Source organism: Mobula hypostoma, chromosome 8, assembly GCF_963921235.1.
Source record: "Mobula hypostoma chromosome 8, sMobHyp1.1, whole genome shotgun sequence".
In the NCBI taxonomy this organism is placed as follows: Eukaryota; Metazoa; Chordata; class Chondrichthyes; order Myliobatiformes; family Myliobatidae; genus Mobula; species Mobula hypostoma.
Genome location: NC_086104.1, coordinates 158,546,585 through 158,572,785, shown reverse-complemented (window position 1 = coordinate 158,572,785; position 26,201 = coordinate 158,546,585). Strand labels below are relative to the sequence as shown.

Genomic DNA, 26,201 nt, shown 5'->3' with positions numbered 1-26,201 from the left:
AACCTGAAGGAACACACAAACCTGCGGGAGGAACTCATGAGGCCATGCAGCAGACGTGGGCGGGAGGGGGGCGGGGGACGGCGGCCACATTTCAGGTCAAAAGGTCAAAACCTTGCATTTGGATTGATGGGATCACCCCGCTGGGAGTCAGCAGCCAGCTGATGGGCTGAATGGCCTCCAGTGTATCACAGCAGGAACACAGAACAGTACATCACAGGAACAGGCCCTTCAGCCCACAACATTGTGCCGTTCCAATTAAATTAGTAATCCAATGGCCAACTAAACTCATCTCTGCTGCCACAATCATTGCAGGGAAACACTGGAGATGGATTGGGCGTGTGATGAGAAGAGAAGTCAGCTCCACCATCAAGGCAGCACTTCACTGGACACCTGAAGGGCGGAGGGAAAACGGGAGACCAAAGACAAAGGCGCCATACCGTAGAGGCAGAAGTGAGGACCCTGAACCACACCTGGGGCACGATAGAGAAGATAGCCAAGGACAGAGAGAGATGGAGGACCTTCATTGCTGCCCTAAACGCCAGCAGCATAATGGGCAGTCAGTAAGTCTGCCTACACAATGTCCTTATCCTTCAATTTTCCTCACATTCATGTGCCTATCTTAATGTCTCTTAGAAGTCTCTGATTTAAGGATTAAAAGACCCCAATGAATGGATTAAAAGTCTCTGAAGTAAGGATTAGAAGTCTCTGATGTAAGGATTAGAAGTCTCTGATGAAAGTATTAGAAGCCTCTGATGTAAGGATTAGAAGTCCCTGATGAAAGGATTAGAAGTCTCTGATGTAAGGATTAGAAGTCCCTGATGAAAGGATTAGAAGTCTCTGATGTAAGGATTAGAAGTCTCTGATGTGAGGATTAGAAATCCCTGATGTGAGGATTAGAAGTCCCTGATGAGAGGATTAGAAGTCTCTGATGAAAGGATTAGGAGTCTCTGATGAGAGGATTAGGAGTCCCTGATGAAAGGATTAGGAGTCTCTGATGAAAGGATTAGAAGTCTCTGACGAAAGGATTAGAAGTCCCTGATGAAAGGATTAGGAGTCTCTGATGAAAGGATTAGAAGTTTCTGATGAAAGTATTAGAAGTCCCTGATGAAACCTGCCAGCTGGTTTCATGGCTGATTCTGCCCAGTAACCAAAGGAATGAAAAGCAGGCACACCTCAGCCACTGGGCACTCACCTGAACCCTGTCCAAATCCGTCGGCTTCAGAACCGATCCCTGGAAAAACTGCATCTGTATGAGGTGGCGTTTGAACAGGGCCTGGAGCTCCAGACCAGGAATAAAGCTGGAACAGGTGAAGAAACAGGAAGTGTCAGCTGAGAGGCAGTTCCAGAGAAACCGGGCTTAGAGCAACTTGGATGAGTGTCCATGATAAATGGTTAGGTGACCACGATGGGTGGTGTGTGTTAGCAGCTGCCCTTGGTGCATCAGTCGGTACCTAGTGCCGAACATGGGCAGCTGAGACAGACCGGAGGTCACCATTATGTGAGAGATACCATTCCACTGCCCACAGACACATCCCTTCCCACCATCAGTAGTACCTGTGGGCGGTACTGCCTCAGGAAGACAACATCCGTCATCAAAGATCCCCCACCATCTGGGCCATGTCATCTTCTCATCAGCCAGGAGTCCCACACCACCAGGTTCAGGAACACTGACTTCCCTTCAACCACTCAGTTCTTGGGCCAAATGGCACTGCCTCTGTATGGCAACACTGTGACCACAACGATCACATTGCACTAAAATACACTTTGTTTGTTTTTCCTTCTTATAAAGAACTGTGCATATTTTATATTTAAGTTAGAGCACAGAACATTACAGCACAGTACAGACCCATTGGCTCTCGATGTTCTACTGATCTTTCAACCTACTCCAAGATCACTCTAACCCTTTGCTGGTACATATCCCTCCATTTTTCTATCATCCATGTATCTACCTCAGAGTCTCTTAAATGCCCCCCAAATGTACCTGCCTCCACCACTGCCCTTGGCAAGGCGTTCCACACACCCACCACACTCTGTGTAACAAACCACCCCCCCAATACTTTCCACCCTGTTTCTTAACTTATGTCCTCTTGTATTAGCCATTTCCACCCTGGAAAAAAATCTTTGGCTATCCACTCGATCTATGCCTCTATCAAGTCACCTCTGATGCGATTTGATTTTCTTGTGACTGCTGCCTAACTCTGACGCTGTGTACCTGTGGTGCTGCTGCAGGGAAGCTTTTCATTGCACCTGTGCACACGTGGATTTGTGCAGATGACCTTGACTTTGACTTTGCATTCTGCTCAACACGATTGGTCACAAGACCACACTCCTTGTATACCCACACCACCCCACCCCGCCCCCCCCACCGCCCTCTGCCCCAGATCAGCCGGCACCGGGTGGGAGTGCTTGGCCTGGAGTTAGACTCCAGGACACAGTCCCTGGGTGAACTGGTCAGAGTTGGGTGTCGATGGGTGTGACTGTACTCTCTTTCCCCACACCCCACTTCTACCCGACAGAAGTCCCAACCTCATGTTCTGTGTTTAATTTTTGACGGGAATCTATTGAGGGGGGTAGAGGCTGTCAGTTGCATACTCACTCCTCGAGGATCACAATGATGGTTGAACTCTCCTCCCTCTCCTTCCAGCTGAAGTTTTTCAGCAACTCATGAAGACTGCTGAGGGTGATGTGGCCACACACTATAATGTGCCTGGAACAGAACAGAGAGATGAGACAGCACAGTGGTGTAGCAGTTAGCACAACGCTATTACAGCTCAAGGCATCAGGGGTCAGAGTTCAGTTTCGCCCTCCTCTGAAAGAAAGTTTGTGTGTTCTTCCCGTGTGTGGGTACTCCAAGTGCTCCAGTTTCTTCTCACAGTCCCAAGGTATACCGGATATCAGGTTAATTGGTCATTGCAAATGGTCCATAAGACTACAAGATATAGGAACAGAATTAGGCCATTTGGCCCACCAAGTCTGCTCTGCCATTTCCTCATAGCTGATCCATTTTTCCCCTCAGCCCCAATCTCCTGCCTTCTCCCCGTATCTCTTCATGCCCAGACCAGTCAAGAATCTATCAAATTCTGCCTTAAATATACCCAATAGCTGGGCTTCCACAGCCACCTGGGGCAAGGAACTCCAGAGATTCACCTAGGGTTAAGTTGGGGGGGGGGGTTGCCGGGGCGCAGGGTGTGGGACTCGGTGGGGCAGAAGGGCCTGTTCTGTTCTGTATCTCTAAATAAATCTAAATAAAGTCACCGGCTAGCCTCCTCGGAGGTGAGACAGGCCTGGTTCCCTGTTCCTAAGGGATACTGAACAACTATGTTCTCTTGCTGCTACTCTGTGGATGCACACTGACTCAGATCCCAGGTGGATCAGGGTCGCGTTCAAGTTTATGGTCATCTGACTGTACATACAAACAAACAAACACAACACCATTTCACGTTTATGGTCATCTGACTACATCCATACAACCAAATGAAACAACGTTCCTCTGGACCACGGTGAACCCACAATACATATATCACACACAGCACATAAAACAAAATATCACCAGAAACAAGTTAATAAAATATAATTTGAAATGCATGTAGTGTGCAGCACAGGTAAACAGTAAACAGTAAACAACCCACTGTCCTAGTGACAAGACATTAGTGGTGGCAGGGTATTCATTAGTCTTAGTGCCTGTGGGAAGGAGTTGATGCCCAGTCTGACAGTCCTAGTCCTGATACTCCTGAACCTTCTTCCTGATGGTAGTGAGTCAAAGAGATTGTAGGATGGGTGATAGGGATCCTCAATAATACTTCTGGCCCTTCGTCTACAACGCTCCCAGTAAAGTTTTTATATTTATTTTCAGAATATAAAAGCAAGGATGTAATGTTGAGACTTTATAAAGTACTGGTAAGGCCTCACTTGGAGTATTGTGAGCACCTCACTTCCACCCCATCGCGTTTCCTGTGATCTACCTGAGGCTACCTCACCTCACTTCCACCCCATCGCGTTTCCTGTGATCTACCTGAGGCTACCTCACCTCACTTTCCTCCCCATCGCGTTTCCTGTGGTCTACCTGAGGCTACCTCACCTCACTTTCCTCCCCATCGCGTTTCCTGTGGTCTACCTGAGGCTACCTCACCTCACTTTCCTCCCCATCGCGTTTCCTGTGGTCTACCTGAGGCTACCTCACCTCACTTCCACCCCATCACGTTTCCTGTGATCTACCTGAGGCTACCTCACCTCACTTCCACCCCATCGCGTTTCCTGTGATCTACCTGAGACTACCTCACCTCACTTCCACCCCATCGCGTTTCCTGTGATCTACCTGAGGCTACCTCACCTCACTTCCACCCCATCGCGTTTCCTGTGGTCTACCTGAGGCTACCTCACCTCACTTTCCTCCCCATCGCGTTTCCTGTGATCTACCGCACTTCACTCCCCCGCCGCCATCACATTTCTTGACTGCCTGCTGAAGCTGTATTTCAGGGTCCATGACAGAAGTGGCCCTCAGCTGGAAGGAGCTGTACAATATGGAACCGGCCTGCAGAGGAGGGAGGTGGTTGAAGGAGGGAAGGGATGGGTTAACTCACGAGGGAGGGACAGATGGATGAGGTGTTGTGGGGAGGTGGTTGAGGTGCTGTGGGGAGGTGGCTGAGATACAGATGGTTTAACTCATGAGGGAGGGGCAGATGGATGAGGTGCTGTGGAGAGATGTGGAGGTAGGGAAGGGATGGGTTAACTCACGAGGGAGGGGCAGATGGATGAGGTGTTGTGGGGAGGTGGTTGAGGGAGGGACAGACAGATGAGGTGTTGTGGGGAGATGTGGAGGTAGGGAAGGGATCGTATAACTCATGAGGGAGGGACAGATGGATGAGGTGCTGTGGGGAGATGTGGAAGTAGGGAAGGGATGGGTTAACTCACGAGGGAGGGGCAGATGGATGAGGTGTTGTGGGGAGGTGGTTGAGGGAGGGACAGATGGATGAGGTGTTGTGGGGAGATGTGGAGGTAGGGAAGGGATCGTATAACTCACAAGGGAGGGACAGATGGATGAGGTGCTGTGGGGAGATGTGGAGGTAGGGAAGGGATGGGTTAACTCACAAGGGAGGGACAGATGGAGGAGGTGCTGTGGGAAGATGTGGAGGTAGGGAGGGGATGGTTTGACTCACGAGGGAGGGACAGATGGATGAGGTGTTGTGGGGAGATGTGGAGGTAGGGAAGGGATGGTTTGACTCACGAGGGAGGGACAGATGGATGAGGTGTTGTGGGGAGATGTGGAGGTAGGGAAGGGATGGTTTGACTCACGAGGGAGGGACAGATGGATGAGGTGTTGTGGGGAGATGTGGAGGTAGGGAAGGGATGGTTTGACTCATGAGGGAGGGACAGATGGATGAGGTGTTGTGGGGAGGTGGTTGTGGTGCTGTGGGGAGGTGGTTGTGGTGCTGTGGGGAGGTGGTTGAGGTACAGATGGTTTAACTCACGAGGGAGGGGCAGATGGATGAGGTGTTGTGGGGAGGTGGTTGAGGGAGGGAAGGGATGGGTTAACTCACGAGGGAGGGACAGATGGATGAGGTGTTGTGGGGAGATGTGGAGGTAGGGAAGGGATGGGTTAACTCACGAGGGAGGAACAGAAGAATGAGGTGCTGTGGGGAGGTGGTTGAGGGAGGGAAGGGATGGGTTAACTCACGAGGGAGGGACAGATGAATGAGGTGCGGGCACAGGGAGGTACCATCAATGCTGATTCTGAGAACTCTACTGTTCTCTTTCTGAGTCCCAGGGCAACTGGCTCTGCCTGGCCATGGTGTCCGCCTGCCTCAAAGATCCAGGTTCCAGGTAAAAGCATTAGACCGTAAGATCATAAGATATAGAAGCATAGTTTAGCCATTCAGGCCTTCAAGTCTGCTCCGCCATTCCATTGTAGCTGATTTATTATCCCTCTCAACCCCATTCTCCTGCCTTCTCCCCGTAAGCTTTGACACTCCTACTAATCAAGAATTTATCAATCTTCGCTTTAAATATACTCAATGATTTGGTCTCCATAGCCGTCTGTGGTAATGAATTCCACAGATTCACCTCCCCTGGCTAAAGAAATTCCTCCTCTCTATTGTAAAGGAGGGTTCTATTCTGGGGCTGTGCCCTATAGTCTACTATTGGAAACACCTTCTCCAAGTCCACTCGATCTAGACCTTTCAATATTCAATAGATTTCAACGAGATTGCCCTCATTCTTCTAAACTCAGAGATACAGGCAAGAGCCATCAAACGCTCCTCATAAATTAACCTTTAATTCCTGGGATTATTCTTGTGAACTTCCTTTGAACCCTCTCCAATGCTAGCACATCCTTCCTTAGATACGGGTCCAAAACAGCTGACAAAGCTGTGTGTGCTCTGCCCAATGCTGATAGAGCATTGGACGAGAAGCTGTCAGTCACCTCACCCTAGCACATCTCCACTGCTGTGTATTCAACAGTAATACTTGAGTCATATTGTAAACATATTGTTTCATTAAGCATTCTTTGTCTACATAATTCATTATGGGTTATATGAGAAAGTACGTGAATGACATTACATCACAAAGTCATAAGTGCGAGACTCACTAAAGTAAAAATGAAGAGAACACACGTATTCCATCTCCTGTGTTTTTCATTTGATCCATTTTTGAAGTAACAAATCATAACAGTTTCACACTTATCATCTAGCCTCGGGTGCCTCAGATACATCCAGCGAGCTGTAAAATCTGATTGACCAGAAAGCATGCAATGAACCGCAAGGAGGTTGGAGATACCAACTTCCCCATGACTACTCTGTTGGAGATACTCAGTTACCCACCAGTACTCCATTGGAGATACTCAGTTACCCACGAGTACTCTGTTGGAGATACTCAGTTACCCACGAGTACTCTGTTGGAGATACTCAGTTACCCACGAGTACTCTGTTGGAGATACTCAGTTACCCACGAGTACTCTGTTGGAGATACTCAGTTACCCACGAGTACTCTGTTGGAGATACTCAGTTACCCACGAGTACTCTGTTGGAGATACTCAGTTACCCACGAGTACTCTGTTGGAGATACTCAGTTACCCACGAGTACTCTGTTGGAGATACTCAGTTACCCACCAGTACTCCATTGGAGATACTCAGTTACCCACGAGTACTCTGTTGGAGATACTCAGTTACCCACCAGTACTCTGTTGGAGATACTCAGTTACCCACGAGTACTCTGTTGGAGATACTCAGTTACCCACGAGTACTCTGTTGGAGATACTCAGTTACCCACGAGTACTCTGTTGGAGATACTCAGTTACCCACGAGTACTCTGTTGGAGATACTCAGTTACCCACGAATACTCTGTTGGAGATACTCAGTTACCCACCAGCACTCCATTGGAGATACTCAGTTACCCACCAGTACTCTGTTGGAGATACTCAGTTACCCACGAGTACTCTGTTGGAGATACTCAGTTACCCACGAGTACTCTGTTGGAGATACTCAGTTACCCACGAGTACTCTGTTGGAGATACTCAGTTACCCACGAATACTCTGTTGGAGATACTCAGTTACCCACCAGTACTCCATTGGAGATACTCAGTTACCCACGAGTACTCTGTTGGAGATACTCACTTCTTACCCACGACTGCTCTGTAGGAGCCTGTGTACTTGTGATGGCTTCCGATGAGCTCAATGATCTCAGGGACATGACTTGCAAACAGTACCTGTTTGGAGAGATAAGGGATTCTGTAAGATGTTGGAAATCTGAGCAATACGCACAAAATCCCGACAGTTACAATCGCTGAGCAGTTATCGCGGCACTATTACAGGTCAGGGCATTGGAGTTCGGAATTTAATCCTACATCCTCTGCATGGAGTCCCTGCAGAAGGTGTGGGTCTTCCCCAGGTCATCTGGTTTCCTCCCATGGTCTAAAGATGTACCAGGTAGCTTAATTGGACACTGTAAATTGTCTCGTGGTTAGATTAGGGTTAATTGGGGTTGTCTGGGGTTGCTGGGGCCACACAGCTCGAAGAACCAGAAGGGCCTATTCTGAGCTGTATTCCTAAATATATAGACAGACAGGATGATAGAGAGATAGATAGATAGACAGACAGACAGAATGATAGAGAGATAGATAGACAGACTGATAGATAGATAGACAGACAGACAGATTGATCGATAGGTAGTCAGACACACAGGGAGATAGACAGATAGACAGACAGAATGATCGATAGATAGATAGACAGACAAATGGATAGACAGGCAGACATACAGATAAATGGATAGATCATTGCTGGAGGGCCTCAGCAAGTTGGGTGGCATCTGTGGAGGGGAGTGAACAGTCAACATATTAGACCAGGACAGACTGAAAGAGACCTGATGCTGCCTGACCTGCTGAGTTCCACCGGCATTTTTGTGTGTAATATCCATTACAAGTTCCCAAGGATACAAATGAGAACGTTTAAGACCAGCCACTATTAAACAATGGGAAATGGAGGTGGGGGGAGGTGGAAATACTCCATTTATCCCTAGTGTTCCTTACCACTGTCCCAGTCAGCATTGAACAGATTGTCCAAACCCTCTGCCCCAAGCCAGAAAGTTCTCCTTCACACCAGCCTCCACCCACCCTCCACCATCTCCCCACAGCGTCACATCCATCTGTCCCTCCCTCATGAGGTAAACTATCCTTTCCCCACCTCATCCTCCCCCTCCTCCATAGGGTCAATTCCACATTCTAAAACCTCTCCCTGTGAGGACTTGGGCAGACAGTATCTGGGCTGAGGGCCACTTTTTTCGGTGTTGGTTCTAAAAGACCCCTCTTCACTGTCCCAGCTATCCCACTCCATCCAGGAAGGTATGGAAGTACGGTGGGGGGGGGGGGGCGGTGTTGGGGGGAGAGAGGAGGCAACCATAGTGACTGAAACACTGATAACTTCCATATTCTACACACACACAAGAGATTCTGCAGACAATGGAAATCTATAGCAACACACACAAAATTGCTGCAGGAACTCAGCAGGTCAGGCAGGAACTATGGAGAGGAATGAACAGTCAACATTTCGGGCCAGGACCCTTCATCAGGACTGGAAAGGAAGTGGGGTGGGGAAGCCAGAATAAAATTGGCTGGTGGAATTTATGTCTGCCACATTGGACTCCAGTAACAAAGACAGAGATCCCTTGGGAATTGGAAGGGCAACCTTGTAGAAGTGACTAAGATAATGAGAAGTACTAACAAGGTAGATGGTCACAGTCTTTCCCCCAAAACTAGGGGGCATAGGTTTAGGGTGGGAGGGAAAAGATTTATAAAGGACCTGAGGGGAAACTAGGGTGGTGGGGTGGTGATACAGTATGTCTCTACCAAAGGAGATGTAAGTCTCTCCTTCCCTCCACAAGCCTGCAGGTCACCCTCGGGCAAGGTGTAGCACCTGCTTAGCACCCCCCACCCCGATCAGGGTCATGTGACGCCACGGGAGCAGGTGGTGGATGGTCGTATGAGCAGCCGGTGCAGATCACAAGTCCTGGTTATGTGACCACTGGCACCAGGCAGACAATCTCTGAAGGGTATTGGTAACGGCTGGGGTCACCCGTCTTCTAAAGACACTGCCCAGAAAAAGGCAATGGCAAACCACTTCTGTAGAAAAATCTGCCAAAAACAATCATGGTCCCCGCTCATGTCATATGACACGGCACACAATGATGATGTCAAACGACACGGCACATAATGATGATGATGACAAGGGCAACTGTTTCACACAGAGGGTGATGAGTTGGTGAGTATATGGAACAAGCTGCCAGAGGGAGTGGTTGAGGCAGGTACAATATTATCATTTAAGAAAAACCTGGACAGGTACATGGGGAGAGGGCATGGAGGGATATGAGCCAACTGCAGGAAATTGGGACTAGCTGGGCGAACACTGCTGCCAGAATGGACTAGTTGGGCCGAAGGGCCTGTATATTCCTGTTATATTGCACTACCATTAAAGGCAAGCACTCAAACTGATCTGATATTTCTGCCTTTGTTTCTGGATTCAGTTCCTACAGATTTTGATGTTTTCCTTTGTCCCCATCCGAGCCGCCTCATGCCTGAAATCTGGGTCTAGCTGGGAGCAGCTCTGGATAGTCCATGTCAATCACCCATTCGTTAAAAGCGTGGAACGGGTGAGACCACGCACGCTCCCCGGCTCTACACGGTGTCGAGCTGCACTCAGCCCATTATCCTCCCCACCGTGCCTTGGAGATGTCACAAGGCTCTGAGCTGTCGTGACTGAGTCACCCTCCATGGGTCACTCAACCTCTGAACTTTCCAGCTCCATTCCTTCCTGTTCCCACTCCCGGCGTGACCAGGTGAGTTCCATTCCTTCCTCTTCCCGCTCCCGGCGTGACCAGGTGAGTTCCATTCCTTCCTCTTCCCCCTTCCGGTGTGACCAGGTGAGTTCCATCCCTTCCTCTCCTCCTACCACTGTGACCAGGGGATCTCTGCCCCTCTCCCGCTGTGACCAGGGGATCTCTGCCCCTTCCCACTGTGACCAGGGGATCTCTGCCCCTTCTCGCTGTGACTAGGGGATCTCTGCCCCTTCTCGCTGTGACCGGGGGATCTCTGTGGCTGGTGTCGGTGATGTTCCCAGGATGTTGTTGGCGGTAATGCCTCTGGTGACTAGATCCTCACTTTTCTGAGCTCCTCATTACCAGAGGGCTTGCACACCATTTGTCAGCCTGACAAACTGGTCTTCTTGTGTGTGGGCATTTCCTGAGGGGGTACAAACCAGATCAAAAGTTACCTCACACCTGAGACCTAGCCAAGGGTGGCCATAATAGAGAAAGCCAAAGTGTAACCAGGGGGTCAAGGGTTACCAGAGAACGGGGTTGAGAGGGATAACAAATCAGCCATGATGGAATGGTGGAACAGACTTGATGGGCCGAATGGCTTAATTCTGCTCCTATGTCTTCTAGTCTTATGGTCTATAAATGAAATATCAGTTCATTGTCCAAGTGATATAGGGCAGCAGAGTGGCATAGCAGTTAGTACAATGCTTTACGGTGCCAGCGATATGGGTTCAATTCCTGCTGCTGTCTATGAGGAGTCTGTACGTTCTCCCTGTGACCATGTGGCTTTCCCCAGGTGCCCCAGCTTCCCTCCAGAGTCCAAAGGCGTACGGGTTAGGATTAGCAAATTGTGGACATGCTTTGTTGGTGCTGGACGCTTGTGGGCTGCCCCTCGGACTGGGCTGGTCGTTGACACTAACGACACATTTCACTGTATGTTTCTATGTACGCATGATAAAATAAGGTTAATATTCAATTTTTACCTTGATGGGTTTTGGCCAGGCAGTACAGTGCCAGTTTGGCTCATGCTAGGAGTGTTGGGGTGTCGGGGAGAGGCTGTTGACTGGGTGATGATGGGCTACACTGATCCTTTCTCCCAGCCCCCTTGGGGCAGATGGGCAGGGTACGTGAAGATTCCCCAGGCGGTCACTGCGCAATTGTAGGCTTACCATGCCCAGGATGATGAAGAAGGCCATGAAGACCTGGCCGAGAGTGGTCCTGGCAGTTAGGTCACCAAAGCCGACGGTCGACATGGTGACTAGGAGTAGGTAGACACACTGCCAGTAGGTCAGCTGTTGGCTGTTGTTCTCCTGCCTCCAGGGATCTCCGGAATTCTCAATCTGGAAGTACAGAACAGGTCCACTAGTGATCCGCTGGGAAGGCACTCCTGCTGGGAACTAGGGGCGTAGGAGGGTGAATGATGAACTTATAGAGGCTTAGAAGACCATGAGGTGTGTAGATAAGGTGCATGGTCACAGTGTTTTCCCCAGGGAAGGGGTCACGGGTGTGAGCGGAAAGTTTAAGGATCTGAGGGGCAATGTTTTCACATGGAGGACAGTGAGGAAGTGGAACGAGCTACCAGAGGAAGTGGGTGAGACAGGTGGATTAAAATCATTTAAAAAGCATCTTGATAGGAAGGACGTAAAGGGAGATGGGCCAAATGCAGGAAATTGGGATTAGCTATGGGCACCCACGGTCAGCATGGACTGAATGGGCCGAGGGGCCTGTATTGAGATGGTGCTCGGTGCTCGGTGTCGGAGGGCTGGTTGGAGGCTCAAAGTTTTCGGACGGACTCAGAATCGGCTGTGGTCGGGTGCTTCCAGGGTGCTGCATCGGCAAGTTTGCGACGCTTGGAGGTTCATGGCAGGGAGAGTTTCTCCTTTCTACCGTCTGCGTGAGATGATGGGCTATCGGGACTTGAGACTTTTTTTTACCGTGCCCATGGTCTGCTCTTTATCAAATTATGGTATTGCTTTGCACTGTTGTAAGTATATGTTATAATGTTGTAGTTTTTGTCAGTTTTACTCTTGGTCTGTCCTGTGTTTCTGTGATATCATACTGGAGGAACATTGTATCATTTCTTAACGCATGCATTTCTAAATGACAATGAACGAGGACTGAGTGTCCTCATAATCTAATCTAATCTAATCCTGTGAATAACGCTGTGAAGAAGATGGTGCCAGCAAGCAGCACTACCAAGGAAGACATCCTCGAGACGGTCACGGGGCAATTAGCTTCATTTCTTTTATGTCTTTTTTAAGTTTCAGACGAGGCTCTGCTCCTGCTGGAGCCTGTTATCTACACTCTGGCGGTGTGTTTTCAAGCCGATCAGGAGATCTGGTGCTTTGCCGTCTCCGAGAGGGTACCACGAGGTTGCCACCCAAGCATGCGGCCTGGAGGCCAGGAAGCCTGGAGATGGGGCGTGAGCCCGTGATCGACTCCATCTCTCTACGATCTCACTGTTTAAAGTAATGAGGAGGATTGGAACGAGGTGTGAGAATGTTTAGTGCAGTCTACCAGCCTCTCTCTCCCTCTCACTCACTGCTCCCGAGGGAAGGCCCTTCTGTTGGAATGACCTCTCTCTCTCTCTGGGTGCTGTTGGAAGATGCAAGGGCTGATCAAGGTGGGCTGTGGACTGGGGACTCCAATTCACATTTGTGATGTTCTTCTCTCCCGGTCTCTCCTTCTTCCTGCTGCTCAGCATTTCTGCCCACTCTTGGCCTCCTGCAATGCTCCATCCATGCTGGTGTCTTTCCTGTAACACCACGGGCTCTCATCCTGTTCAGCCACCTCATGTGCGGCACCTTGACAGCTTACCTTCAATTTCCATCTTTTCCTGCCTTATGCTCTTTTAGTTGCTTTCTGTTGGTTTTTAAAAGATTCCCAATCCTCTGGCTTCCCATTAATGTTTGCTCTATTATATGACCTCTCTTTTGCTTTTACACAATGCAGTCTTTGACTTCTCTTGTCGGCCACCGTTGCCTCTCCTCCCTTTAGAATACTTCTTCATCTTCAGGCTGTATCTATCCTGTGCCTTCCAAAATGCCTCCAGAACTCTAGCCATTACTGTTCTGCTGTCATCCCTGCTAGTGTCCCCTTCCAATCCATTTTGGCCAACTCCTCTCTCATGCCTCTGTAATTTCCTTTACTCCACTGTAATACTGATACCTCAGACTTTAGCTTCTCCCTCTCAAACTGCAGGGTAAATTCAATTCTATTATGAACACTGCCTCCTAAGGGTTCCATTACCTTAAGCTCCCTAATCAAAACTGGGTCATCACACAACACCCAATCCAGAATTGCCTTTCCCATAATGGGCTCAACCACAAGCTGCTCTAAATAGCCATCTGGTCAGCTTTCTACAAATTCCTTCTCCAAGGATCCAGCCCCAACCTGATTTTCCTAATCTCTCTGCATACTTAAATCACTCATAACTATTGTAACATTGCCCTCTATGTATTCTCTATTGTAATCTGTATCCCACAGGCTGGTGTTTGAAGGCCCATATATATTCTATAACTCCCATCAGGGTCTTTTTACCCTTTGCATTTTCTTAACACTACCCACAAGGATTCTACATCTTTGTCACCTCTTTCTCAGGATTTGATCTCATTTTTTACAAACACAGCCACCCCACCTCCTCTCCCTACCTGCCTGTCCTTTCGATACAATGGTTGAACGTTAAGCTCCCAACCATAATCATCTTTCGGACATGACTCAGTGATGCCCATAATGTCATACCTGCCAATCTCTAACTGCGCTACACAATCATCTACTTTACACTGTGTGCATTCAAATATAACACCTTCAGTCCTGTATTCATCACCCTTTTTGACTTTGGCTCCCTTTTACACTTCTTTTTTTCATTTTTTTAAAAAAGATAATTCTTTATTTTTAGAGTTTAACCCCTACCAAGACCGAAGCTGTTTATTAAGGAGAAAAAAAGGTAAAATACCTTCTCATATAATAAAAATTTATAATAGCCAACATCTACATTTAAACAATGAATTGAGGGTTTTGAAAGTTTTGAAAATAATACAGAAAGGGTCCCCACAACGTTTGAAAGTCTTGATGAGATTCAGAAATTGAACAACGAATCTTCTCTAAATCTAAGCATGACATAACGTCGCATAACCATTGAGCATGAGTAGGAGGAAAAACATCTTTCCATTTAAACAAAAGCAACCTCCCAGCTAAAGGTCAAAATATGTAAATCTGTTGTCTTCAACTTGATATCTTGCCCTGCAACAATACCGAATAGAGCCATGAGAGGACTCCTTTTACACTAACTCACCCCACTGACTGCAATTTTGCCCTATCATCTACCTGTCCTTCCTCACAGTCTCACTGCAGGCTGCATTTACCTGTACACCCTCAGCCCTATCACTCTGTTTCCCATCCCCCTAGCGACTCCATTTAAACCCTCCCCAGGGGTATATCAGGTTGATAGGTTGATTGGTCACATGGGTGTAATTGGGCAGTGGAGGCCAGAAGGAACTGTTAACATGTGTGTCTCTAAATCTATCACCTAAAATTCCCCACCAGCTGAGTCCACCCAGGGAGAGGGCGGTGAGAAAGGATGGGTACTCACAGTGTGGAGGAAAGGACAGATACTCACTGTGTGGAGGAAAGGACAGATACTCACGGTGTGGATGAAAGGACAGATACTCACTGTGTGGAGAAAGGACAGATACTCACGGTGTGGATGAAAGGACAGATACTCACTGTGTGGAGGAAAGGACAGATACTCACTGTGTGGAGAAAGGACAGATACTCACGGTGTGGATGAAAGGACAGATACTCACTGTGTGGATGAAAGGACAGATACTCACTGTGTGGAGGAAAGGACAGATACTCACTGTGTGAAGGAAAGGACAGATACTCACTGTGTGGATGAAAGGACAGATACTCACTGTGTGAAGGAAAGGACATATACTCACGGTGTGGATGAAAGGACGGGTACTCACTGTGTGGATGAAGCCAGCAGCTGTCAGCCAGGTTCCCACAAACACCGACAGAAGACTCACGAGTTTGATTTTGGTGCTGGGGGTAGGGGAAGCAGATTGAGAAACACCGGGTGAAGAACAAGTGGGAGGAGACCTCAGAGCCAAGGGAACACAGGCGGCACCATCCGCCCAGCGCTCCCCACGGAACTCACAGGATCAGAGGGCTGCACAGCACTGAAGCGAACGCTTTGGCCTACGCGTTGTGCTCGTCCATTTATACTGTTTTCCCACAGTCCCACCAAATCTTCCCCTGGCCCAATACAACTGGGAAAACTCACAGTGGGGAATGAACTGCTCCTCCCGACGTGCATGTCACTGGGATGAGGGGGAATCCCACGCAGTCACAGAGAGAGCGTACAAACTTCGTACAGACAACACCAGGGCTCCAGTTCAAACCGGGTGGCAGCAGCACTACCTGCCGTGCCACTGTGTTCCTCCCGTGTTAGCCCGTTGTACGGAAGTGACTGGATTCCACTTGTCGGCAGTGAACGATTCGGGAGAATGTGCAGCGGCCTTGCCTCTGGGGAGCCCAGTGCCATGGCGGCACGGTAGTGTAGCGGCCACCGTAACGCTTTACAGAACCACCGACCCGGGCTCCATTCCTGCCGCTGTCTGCAAGAAGTTCATACGTTCACCCCATGGCTGCGTGGGGTTCGTCTGGGTGCTCCGATTCCTGGCACATTCCACAGGTTAGGGTCAGTAAATCGCGGGAGTGCTGTGTTGGCGCCGGAAGCAAGGCAACGCTTGCGGGCTGCCCCTGGCACATCCTCGGTGACTGTTGTTTCGATGTACGTGTGACAAATGAATTTCCTAAAGCTGATCTTTGATTATACAGGCTGGTCGTGCCAGAACTGTACTGGGGGTGGGTGGTACTGGGGGGTTTGAGGGAGGTTTGGAACTTCACCAAATTCCTATAGAGGTACGGCGAAGAGCATTCTGACTGGTTGTATCACTGCCTGGTGTGGAGGGACCACTGCGCAGGATCTCAAGAGGCTGCAGAGGGCTGTAATCTCAGCCAGCTCCATCACAGGCACTGGACTCCCCACCATCGAGGATATCTTCAAAAGGCAATGCCCCATGAAGGCGGCATCACTCACTCAGGACCCTCACCGCGACCATCAGGGGAGGTACAAGAGCCTGAAGACCCACACTCAATGTTTTAGGAACAGATTCATCCCTTCTGCCAGCAGATTTCTGAATGGTCCATGAGCCTATGAACACTAACAGGAGAAAATCTGCAGATGCTGGAAATCCCAGCAACACACACAAAGTGCTGGAGGAACTCAGCAGGCCAGGCAGCATCTAAGGGAAAAAGTACAGTTGACATTTTGGGCTGAAACCCTTCAGCAGGACTGACACTACCTTGTTAAACCTTTTTTCACTGTTTGTGTAATTTAGAGCAATTTTTCTGCTGCAATACACATTGTACAGTTTGGCGAAGGGAATAATGCTGACTCTGATTATGAGAGGGCAAAGTGAAGACCTCACACAATGTGCATTCTCCTGGCACTCTCTACACCCTCTCCCCACCACTACGCGGCCCAGGAGCTGACACACAACTTACTGCTTCCTGAGGATCCGTAGGTATTGCAGGATTTCAGGCAGCTGCAGTAGACGGAGTGTCCTCATGAACCTCAGACCTGTCGGGGCAGAGCAAGTCAAAGGAAACTGCTGAACACCTTACCAGTAACACTCTGCTAGCAACGATCGCCACCGACGATGGAGGGGTGTGCAGTGGCGCGGCTAGGCAGGAGGAGGAGGGGGAGCCGGAGGCGAGGCGTAGCGGACGCGGACGGAGGCAAGAGTGAGGATCGATTGAAGTGCCCGGCTGAATTGGAAAGGTCAGATATTTGCCGAATCGTGATGACAGGCCCCAGGCCCCAGAGAGGCGCAAGAGTGAGGAATGGCCCAAAGTTTGGATAATTTAAGTGCCGGATCAGGTTGAAAAGGTCCGGGCGTCAGGGCAAGGGCCGGTTCTGTCAGCACCACTTACCGATACAGTCACGCTTGAAGTAGAGAGAGATGATGACTGGGGGGATGGTGAAAAAATCCACAATGGAGTTCAGCTCTACCCAGAACCAGAACTTGTCGTCGGCGGCGATGAACTGTCAGCAACAAGAGGGGCAAGGGTGACTCAGGGCCCCGGGGTGCACCTGCCAGAGGCTCACCCAGGGGAGCATGGTCCAGACAGGAAGATACCCACCCTTCATCAACCATCACCCCCAACCCCATCTTGCCCACTTCCATCACTCCCCCTCATCACCCTCCCTTGTCCTACCCCGGTACACTCAGCACACCCTCTGCACCAGCCCTTACCCATCCCTCGTTATCCCCCAACCCCTCTGCTCTCCCCACCCCACCCTCACAGTCCTTGCTCTGCCCTGCAGCAGTGCGTGTGGGGCGGGGGGGATAGGGGTTCTGATGGTGTCACAGACTGGCCCGGTTAGGTAGCACCAAAAGGCCCTGCAACAGGTTGCTGAGGAGGGAGTGGATACCACAAGGTACCACAGACCTGTGGGTGGGATATTTTCTGATGAGTGTGACTCGGCGGGGGGAGGGAACAGTGTGGTGTCAGAGAGGTTGGACGAGGAATCTGCTAGAGGTGCAGGATCAGAACCCACAGGGGAGGCTGCTCTGGGTTATCTAGAATACACACCAGCCCTTGCGGAGGGGTCAGCAGGGGAAAGGGTGAACAGTTTTAGGTTCCTGGGCACCAACATCTCTGAAGATTATTCCAAGACCCAGCAAATTCACGCAACTCCAAAGAAGCTATTCTTCATCAGGAGTTTGAGGAGATTCAGAATGTCACCAAAGACACTGGCAAATTTCCACCGATGTACCGTGGAGAGCATCCTAACCGGCTGCATTCTCGTCAGGTATGGTGGGCAGGGAGGCTACTGCACAGGACTGGAAAATTCTGCAGAAAGTTGTAACTCAGCCAGCCCCGAGCCTCCCCAACACTGACAAAATCTTCAAAAAGCAGTGTCTTGGGAAGCTGACATCCATCATTCGGGACACCCACCACAAAGGAAGTTCTCATTGCTGCCATCAGGGAGGAGGTACAGGAGCCTAAAGACACACACTCGATGTTTTAGCAACAGCTTCTTCCCCTCCACTATTAGATTTCTGAACAGACAATGAACCAACCCATGAACACTACCTCACTGTTTGTTCTCTTTCTGCACGTTTTTGTTTTAGATATTTCTGTTTGTAATTTATTGTCTGTATTACACTGCTCTGCTATGCAGAACGTCACATTCACAACATATACTGTATGCCAGTGACAATAAAGCTGATTCTGGTTGAGATTTGGTTAGATTGTCCCCACACCGTGGGGAAGGTAATCAGTCTGTTTCTCTATTAGTTCCCAAGGCAGAAACAAGAACTTACACGTAGGCCAAAGTAGAAGAGAAAGAAAGAATTAAATCCCAGGTCGACCACCTCCAGTGTCCTCAGGACTACCCAAGTGTCTTCAATGGACCTACTGGGGAGAGCAGATCAATGTCTCATCTAGCACGGGGTCAGACGTACTGTGGACACACACTCACACACAATCACTCACACCCTCACACACAATCCCTCACAGACACACACACACACACACACACACACACACACACACAATTGCTGTGTGAGCTGCCCCTCAGTGTTCATCTTCTCCACCCAGTGGATAACTGTGGGTCAGCAGGTTCGAACTCTCTGCACCCCCGAATCTGCTGTGAACTGTGGGTGAGAGTGAGTGTATGTGTCTGTGCATGCATGTGTACATGTGTGTGTCTGTGAGTGGTATGTGTGTGTGTGTGCCTGTATCTGTCTGTGTCTATGTGTTTAAGTGTGTCTGCGTGTGTATCTGTGTGTGTGTCTGTGTCTGTGAGTGGTATGTGTGTGTGTGTGCCTGTATCTGTCTGTGTCTATGTGTTTAAGTGTGTCTGTGTGTGTATCTGTGTGGGTGTCTGTGTGTGTGTGTGTGAGAGAGAGAGTGTGTGTGTCTTTCTGTGTGAATTTATGTGTGTGTGTCTGTGTACGTGAGTTCATGTGTGAGAGTGTATGTATGCCTGTGTGTGTGTGTGTGTGTGTGTGTGTGTGTGTGTGTGTGTGTGTATCTGTGTGTGTATGTGCGTGTCTGTGTCTGTGTGTTTATGTGTAAGTATGTGCATGTGTAAGTGTCTCTATGTGTGTGTGTACATGTGTGTCTGAGTGGTGTGTGTTTGTGTGCGTGAGTGTGTGTGTGCATGTGTGTCTGTCTGTGTGTAAATATGCCTGTGTGTGTGAGTGTGTGTATGTCTGTGTGGCTGTGTCTATGTGTGCCTATGCCTGTATCTGTGAGTGTCTGTGTATGTGTCAGTGTGGCTGTGTGTGTGTTTGTGTGTGAGGGTGAGTGATTGTGTATGTGAGTGACTATATGTGTCTGTGTATGTGTAAGTGTGTCTGAGCAGGTGAATGTGTGTGTGCCTCTGAGCAGTGTGTGTGTGTGAGTGTGTGTTTTGTGTATGTGTGCCTGTGAGTGTGTCTCTGTATGTGTGTCTGTGTGTGAGTGGGTGCTTGTGTCTATGTGAGTATGTGTAAGTGGTCTGTGTGTGTATGTAAGTGTGCCTGTGTGTGTGTGTTAGTGTATGTCAGTGTGTGTGTATGTTTGTGAGTGTGTTTGTGTGTGTGAAAGTGTGAGTGTGTGTGTCTGTCTGTCTGTCTGTATATATGTATGTCCATATGTGTATGTGTTTGTGTGTCTGTGTATGTGTATAAGTGTGGGCACGTGGCCAAGTGGTTAAGGCATTGGACTAGTGACCTGAAGGTCGTGAGTTCGAGCCCCAGCCGAGGCAGCGTGTTGTGTCCTTGAGCAAGGCACTTAACCACACATTTCTCTGCGACGACACTGGTGCCAAGCTGTATGGGTCCTAATGCCCTTCCCTTGGACAACATCGGTGTCGTGGAGAGGGGAGACTTGCAGCATGGGCAACTGCTGGTCTTCCATACAACCTTGCCCCGGAGAGTGAAGACTTTCCAGGCATGATCCATGGTCTCGCAAGACTAACGGATGCCTTTATTTATGTGTATAACTATGCCTGTGTGTGTGCGTGTGTGTGAGTAGTGTGTGTTTGCCCCTGTGTAGGTATTTGCATGCCTACCCTCCCCAACATCAGCTCCCTCGGCCCCTCTCACCCCGACCGGCTGCAGAACTCACTGGAAGGAAATCACAAAGTGGATGAAGAGCGAGCCAAAGCTGAGGAGGAAAACCATCGTCACCTGCCAGAGAGATGCTGCAGTCAACGTGTGTGCACGGATTAGTGACCAGTTCAGACCCAAGCCTCTCCACATCCCCCTCCCTTCATTCCCCTACTCACTCTCTGCCAACTCCCCCCCATCTACTCACTTACCGCCAACTCCTACTCGCTCACTGCTAATTCCCCCTCCCTCTGGTCTACTCACTCACTGACAACTCCGCACGCCCCCCACCCCCCAGTCCTCCTCATAATGTTCACCAGGTCCCTCCTTCACAAACTCCTAACACTCCCAAACCCTGTTCCAGCTGTCCCGAATTCCCAGCCCGTAATCCACAAGCTCATTTTATACTCCCTCCACATCATCGCCAAAATGTCTGGACCGGCCAAACGGAAGTGAATTTGCATTTCTATCACATTTGTTCACGGACAATCAGATGTCGACTGTATCAGATCAGGGACTGCGCGTTCACATAAAGCCAATGATTCTCTGGGAACGAGTGATCATAACTTGATAGAATTTCATACTGTTTCAGAATAAAGTACTTGGGTCTTTATTAAAGATCATAATTTTATCTATTTATTTTGTTTAGAAACACAGTGGAAAAGGCTTTATCGGCCCTTCGAGCCGCATTACCCCAGCAACCGCTATTGCCCCAATTTAACCCTAATCCAATCACAGGACACTTTACAAAGACCAATTAACCTGTCTGGTACATCTTTGGACTATGGGAGGAAACCGAAGCCCCCAGGGAAGTTCCACGTATTGCACGCGCAGAACGTACAGAGAATCCTTACAGACGCCGCCGGATTGAACTCTGAGCTGTAATTGCGTTGTGTTAACTGCCACGCTGTCAGGGTGCCAGTGAGTCTTTGACCCTCCCCTCACCCCCAGCAGGATGAAGTATCTCAGTGACTGGCGGTCATCCATTGACCTGGGGGTTTATGGCCTTCAGCCATCCACTGGAGGGTCAGCAGGTGACCAATCGCTCATCTGCTTCCTCCTGGACGTGGACCCCACACGCTCCCACTGGCTTGGTACAGCAACTGCACTGTCCAAGGAACTGCAGAGCGCTGTGGACACAGCTCAGTACGTTATAGAAACCAGCCTCCCCTCCATGGACTCTACCTACACTTTTCAGTGCCTCATATCAACCCCAGACTTGTTCCCTTCTCCCCTCTCCCATCAGGCAGAAGATACAGAAGTCTGCAAGCTCGTACCACCAAACTCAGGGACACCTTCTGCTCCACTGTTAGAGACTATTGAACACTTCCATACTACAATAAAACAGACTCGCGATCTCACATTCTACCTCGTTATGGTCTTGCAGCTTATCGTTTACCTGCACTGCACTTTCTCTGTAGCTGTTACACTTTATTCTGCATCCTGTTATCGTTTGACCTTGTTCTATCTCGGTGCACTGTGTAATGACTTTTACTTCATTCAGAGATGCAGCTTGGAATTGGTCCTTCCAGCCTTCGGGCTGCACCACCCAACAACCCCGATTAAACCCGAACCTAATCACGGGACAGTTTACAACGACCGATTCACCTACCCCGATTAAACCCGAACCTAATCACGGGACAGTTTACAATGACCGATTCACCTACCCCGATTAAACCCGAACCTAATCACGGGACAATTTACAACGACCGATTCGCCTACCTGTACGCCTTTGGATTGTGGGAGGAAACTGGAGAACGTGGAGGAAACACACACATTCTACGGGAAGACGTACAGACTCCTTACAGAGGATGCCGGGACCGGTATTGAACTTTGAACTCAGATGCCCAGAACTGTAACAGTGTCACGCTCACCGCTACACCGCCACGGCAATTTGATCGATATGGACAGTGAGCAAGACAAGCTTCTCACTTGTACCTCAGTACACCAGCTCCAATGCCCTTGTTCCGAATGTGGACCCTCGTGTACTCACAAGGCCTCGGCCAACCCAAGACTGAGCCGATATCATGCGCTGAGCCCATTCCTGGATCTCCATCATCAGGCCAGCGTGCCGTAACTTTGGTGTTCTCGTGGAGTTCAGATGAGTGATCGCCTGAAACAGATTTAGCATCAGACAGTGCAGCGAAGTGAGCCTGGACGACAGCCCAGGCCAAATAATGGTGGGCATCCTGGTAGTGAGCCAGGGAGACGGGAGGCTTCCTGGTGGCCTGGGAACCTCTGGTCACCTCCACTGAGTGGTATCAGCCTAGTGTTGAGAGTCCCAGAGTCCCACCCTGCTCTGTGCTGCCCTCCAGTGCTCACTCGGGGGAAGACAAGCTAGATTGCATTCATCTGCAGCTACACTGTGTGAAATGAGGAACTGCTGCAGCCTGTTCTTGCAGAGACATGGCTCCAGGACAACATCAATCTACAAACCGTGACACTCAGGAACTTGGGCTATATCATTTTTTTATAACTCTGTGTTTATCTGCTATCATAATTACATGTGTTGTGTCCTGTGTGACTGTTTCTAACTTACTGCCTGTAACACCACTGGCATTTAGGGCAGCAATGAAGGCCCTCCCTCTCTGACAGTGTTCAGGGCTTCCTTCATCATGTCAGTCACCTCCTCTCAGCTTTCACTGTCAATCACACAAGTCCGGGTGGAGACTCAGGAATACCGTCGCACTCAGATGCAGAAGGATTCCTCATTGCTGTTTCTGTAAGAGTTTTGTTTTACCTGTCAGGGTTGTTAGCCCTGAGCTGAACCCCTGAACCTGGAGGACCGGTGGACCACTCTTAATCTGGCCTCTACCCTTTGACCTGTTTGGCATGGGTGACCCTACCAAGAGCCAAAGCGTAAAGCCTGACTCCAGCCAGCATCGCTCTCCGGGTCATTGAGCCACACAAGCCTCCAAACCCTACGACAAGGTTGTGATCCTGTTGGAAGGTGTGACTATTGCTGGTGTGCTTTGCACTTTGCCCCAGAGGAACCCTGTTTCATTTGGCTGTATTCATGTGTGTGGGTGAATGAAAATTAAACTAGAACTTCAACTCGATTTCTTCATCTATGCCCCGGCCCTGCTTTCCCTACATTGGTCATACCACACTGGTCTTGTGACATCCAAATTCTGAATTAACTAACTCTCTGTCATCTGATTGGCTAATTCTTGACTCTTGATTTTCTTATTTTCATACAGTAATTTTGCAAGTTGCAACTGAAATGGTTCAGAGGCGTTTTGAGAGCAACATTCCTGCATTGTATCATAATTTTACCTAGCTGCTCACAGCCGAGGTGAGGATACACTGCTCCATCCAAGACTGGGGGACAGAGGGAGATATTGCCCCAGCACACTGAGACAGACTTGTGAGAGTGGCGTCTTGCTGAGCACCGATAAGCTGCCTTGCTATCCAAGGGGTAACTAGAGCAATATACAAAATAATTCATTTCCTTTCATCTTCCCTGACAATTACAGAGTAGAATAGCTGATGGGAAGCTGAGTGCAGGGTGTAAAGTTCCTCAACTTTCACATCTCAGGTCTCTTCCATTGTCCTCCTCTTCCACTGTTCCCTTTCTCTCGGCCCTCACTTCCTTCCCATCACCTCCCATACGTCCAAAGTACCTTCCTTCCATCTATCTATATCTATCTCTCTCTATATATCTCTCTCCCTCTCTCTATCTCTATCTTTATCTCCCTCTATCTATATCTCTCTCCCTCTATCTCTCTCTAACTATATCTCTCTTGATCTATATCTCTCTCTGTAACTCTATGTATATCTCTCTGACTCTTTCAATCTATATCTCTGTATCTATGGTTGTCTCTGTCTATTTCTCTCCATCTATGTCTATATCACTTCTCTTCCTCTGTCTCTCATTTTCTCTATTTTTCAGCCTTTGTTTCCCACAAATTCAACTGTATTTCTTTTCCTGTGAGTGCCCACAAGAAAATGAATCCCACGGTTGTATATGGTACCATATATGTACCTTGATAATAAATTACTTCTCTCTCTCTCTCTCTCTCACCCATCAGTCTGTCCTTTCCATAATGAACTTGTTTTCTCACTTTTCATCATGAAACATTGACCCTTTTTCTCTTTCTCTAAAGATGCTGCCTGACCTGCTGAGTATTTCTTGCTTTTTGATTTCTCTCTCTCTCTTTCTAATTTTCTTCACCTGCTCCTTCCGTCTCCTCCTGCTATACGTTTATCACTCCTGTTCCCGCTGCACCACCATCTCTCTCTCTCTTCTTGTTCTGATGAAAGATTATTGACCTGAAACATTGACTGATTCTCTCTCCACAGCTGCCGCCTGACCCGCTGAGTGTTTCACTTTATATGGAAGCAGAAGTCCTCACATAGCGGACGAGGAACTTGCTTCTCTCCAACTCTACCTCTGATGTTCGTGACTCCTCTTGGTCTTCCAGGACGGGATGGCTGATCCTGTGGTTTCCAGTGACGACAGACCCACGGGATCTCACATGCTCCTTACTCGGCTTCCAATGTTCAGCAAGGACAGAAAGGGAGAAGTTAGACCCAGTGGGATGTGAAGTTACAAGCAAGATGCAGGAGGAACTCAAAAGATTCAAAGTACATTTATGACCAAGTTAAGTATGCAGTATACAACCCTGAGATTTGTCTCTCACAGACAACTATAAAACAAGGAAAATCATGGAACCCATTCAAATCGCCAATGTGCAAAAAAATAGAACAGATCATGCAAACAGCGAAAACGAGTGAAAAAACACGTCAAACTACAAAGTCATCTGAACAGTCCAGGAATGTTCAGCACAGCTCACTTCAGTTCAATCTAGCGCTGTGTCGTTTGATACCTGCAGGCCACCCCCATCAAAAATCACACAAAATAGCAACAAAAACAGAGCAAACAGAAACCAGAAATACATCATATCCTGAACTATAGAGTCCAATCCACAAGCCACAGCGATTAAACCTTTCCCACGGCCTTGAACTCCGGCACCATCCTCCGACAGCATTGAGAGAGAGACCGGTCAAACACAGGCAGACGGACTGAACATCCGCTTGCCTTCTGCTCTTACCCTCTTTGGTTTGTCATCAGGTCAGTCAGCATCTGTGCAGATGGACAGTTGACATTTTGGATGAAGACCCTTCATTTGGGCTGAAGGATAGAGGGGTAATTGCCAGAAAGCCAGAGGGTAGGAGAAGAGGTGAAGCTACAGCTGGGAGGTGACGGGTGGATCCAGGCGAGGAGGTAAAACTTCATCCATGATGGTCTAAGTGCAATCGAGGTATCTTTTAATTATCCAGTGTAGTGGTTAGCGTAAGGTTATTACAGCCCCAGTGACCCAGGTTCAATTCCCACCGTTGTCTGAGAGGAGTCTGTACGTTCTCCCCGTGACTGTGTGGGTTTCCTCCGGGTGCTCTGGTCTCCTCCCACAGTCCAAAGACATACAGATTAGAGTTAGTAATTGCGGGCTTGCTACGTTGGTGTTGGAAGCATGGCGACACTTGCCGGCCGCCCCCAGCACATCCTCGGACTGTGATGGGTGTCATCACAAACGACGCATTCCGCTGTATGTTTCGATGTACGTGGACAAACAGGACTAATCCTAATCTTAAAAGAGCTGCTGCACTGGCAGACAAGAGTGCAGTGCTAACGTAAAATCTCACTCTTCTCCCTGCGTCCCTTGGCGTAACACAGCCACGCAGCTCCACAGGGGGAGTAGATCATGAACACGAGATTCTGCAGATGTTGGA

At 49.0% G+C, this 26,201-nt stretch overlaps 1 protein-coding gene across 1 annotated transcript in view; it reads right to left on the bottom strand.

Annotated features, from left to right (window-relative positions):
* LOC134351231 (calcium-activated potassium channel subunit alpha-1-like) overlaps positions 1-26,201 on the bottom strand; it is a 111,956-nt gene that overhangs the window by 84,298 nt on the left and 1,457 nt on the right. The window contains exons 3-11 of the mRNA XM_063057336.1: positions 22,407-22,621; positions 18,696-18,786; positions 17,299-17,410; positions 16,870-16,945; positions 15,267-15,342; positions 11,469-11,639; positions 7,608-7,699; positions 2,597-2,707; positions 1,193-1,298 (exon numbers count right to left, since the gene is read on the bottom strand). Coding sequence (XP_062913406.1) covers positions 1,193-1,298; positions 2,597-2,707; positions 7,608-7,699; positions 11,469-11,639; positions 15,267-15,342; positions 16,870-16,945; positions 17,299-17,410; positions 18,696-18,786; positions 22,407-22,621 — 1,050 coding nt within the window. The remainder of the gene's footprint in view (positions 1-1,192; positions 1,299-2,596; positions 2,708-7,607; positions 7,700-11,468; positions 11,640-15,266; positions 15,343-16,869; positions 16,946-17,298; positions 17,411-18,695; positions 18,787-22,406; positions 22,622-26,201) is intronic.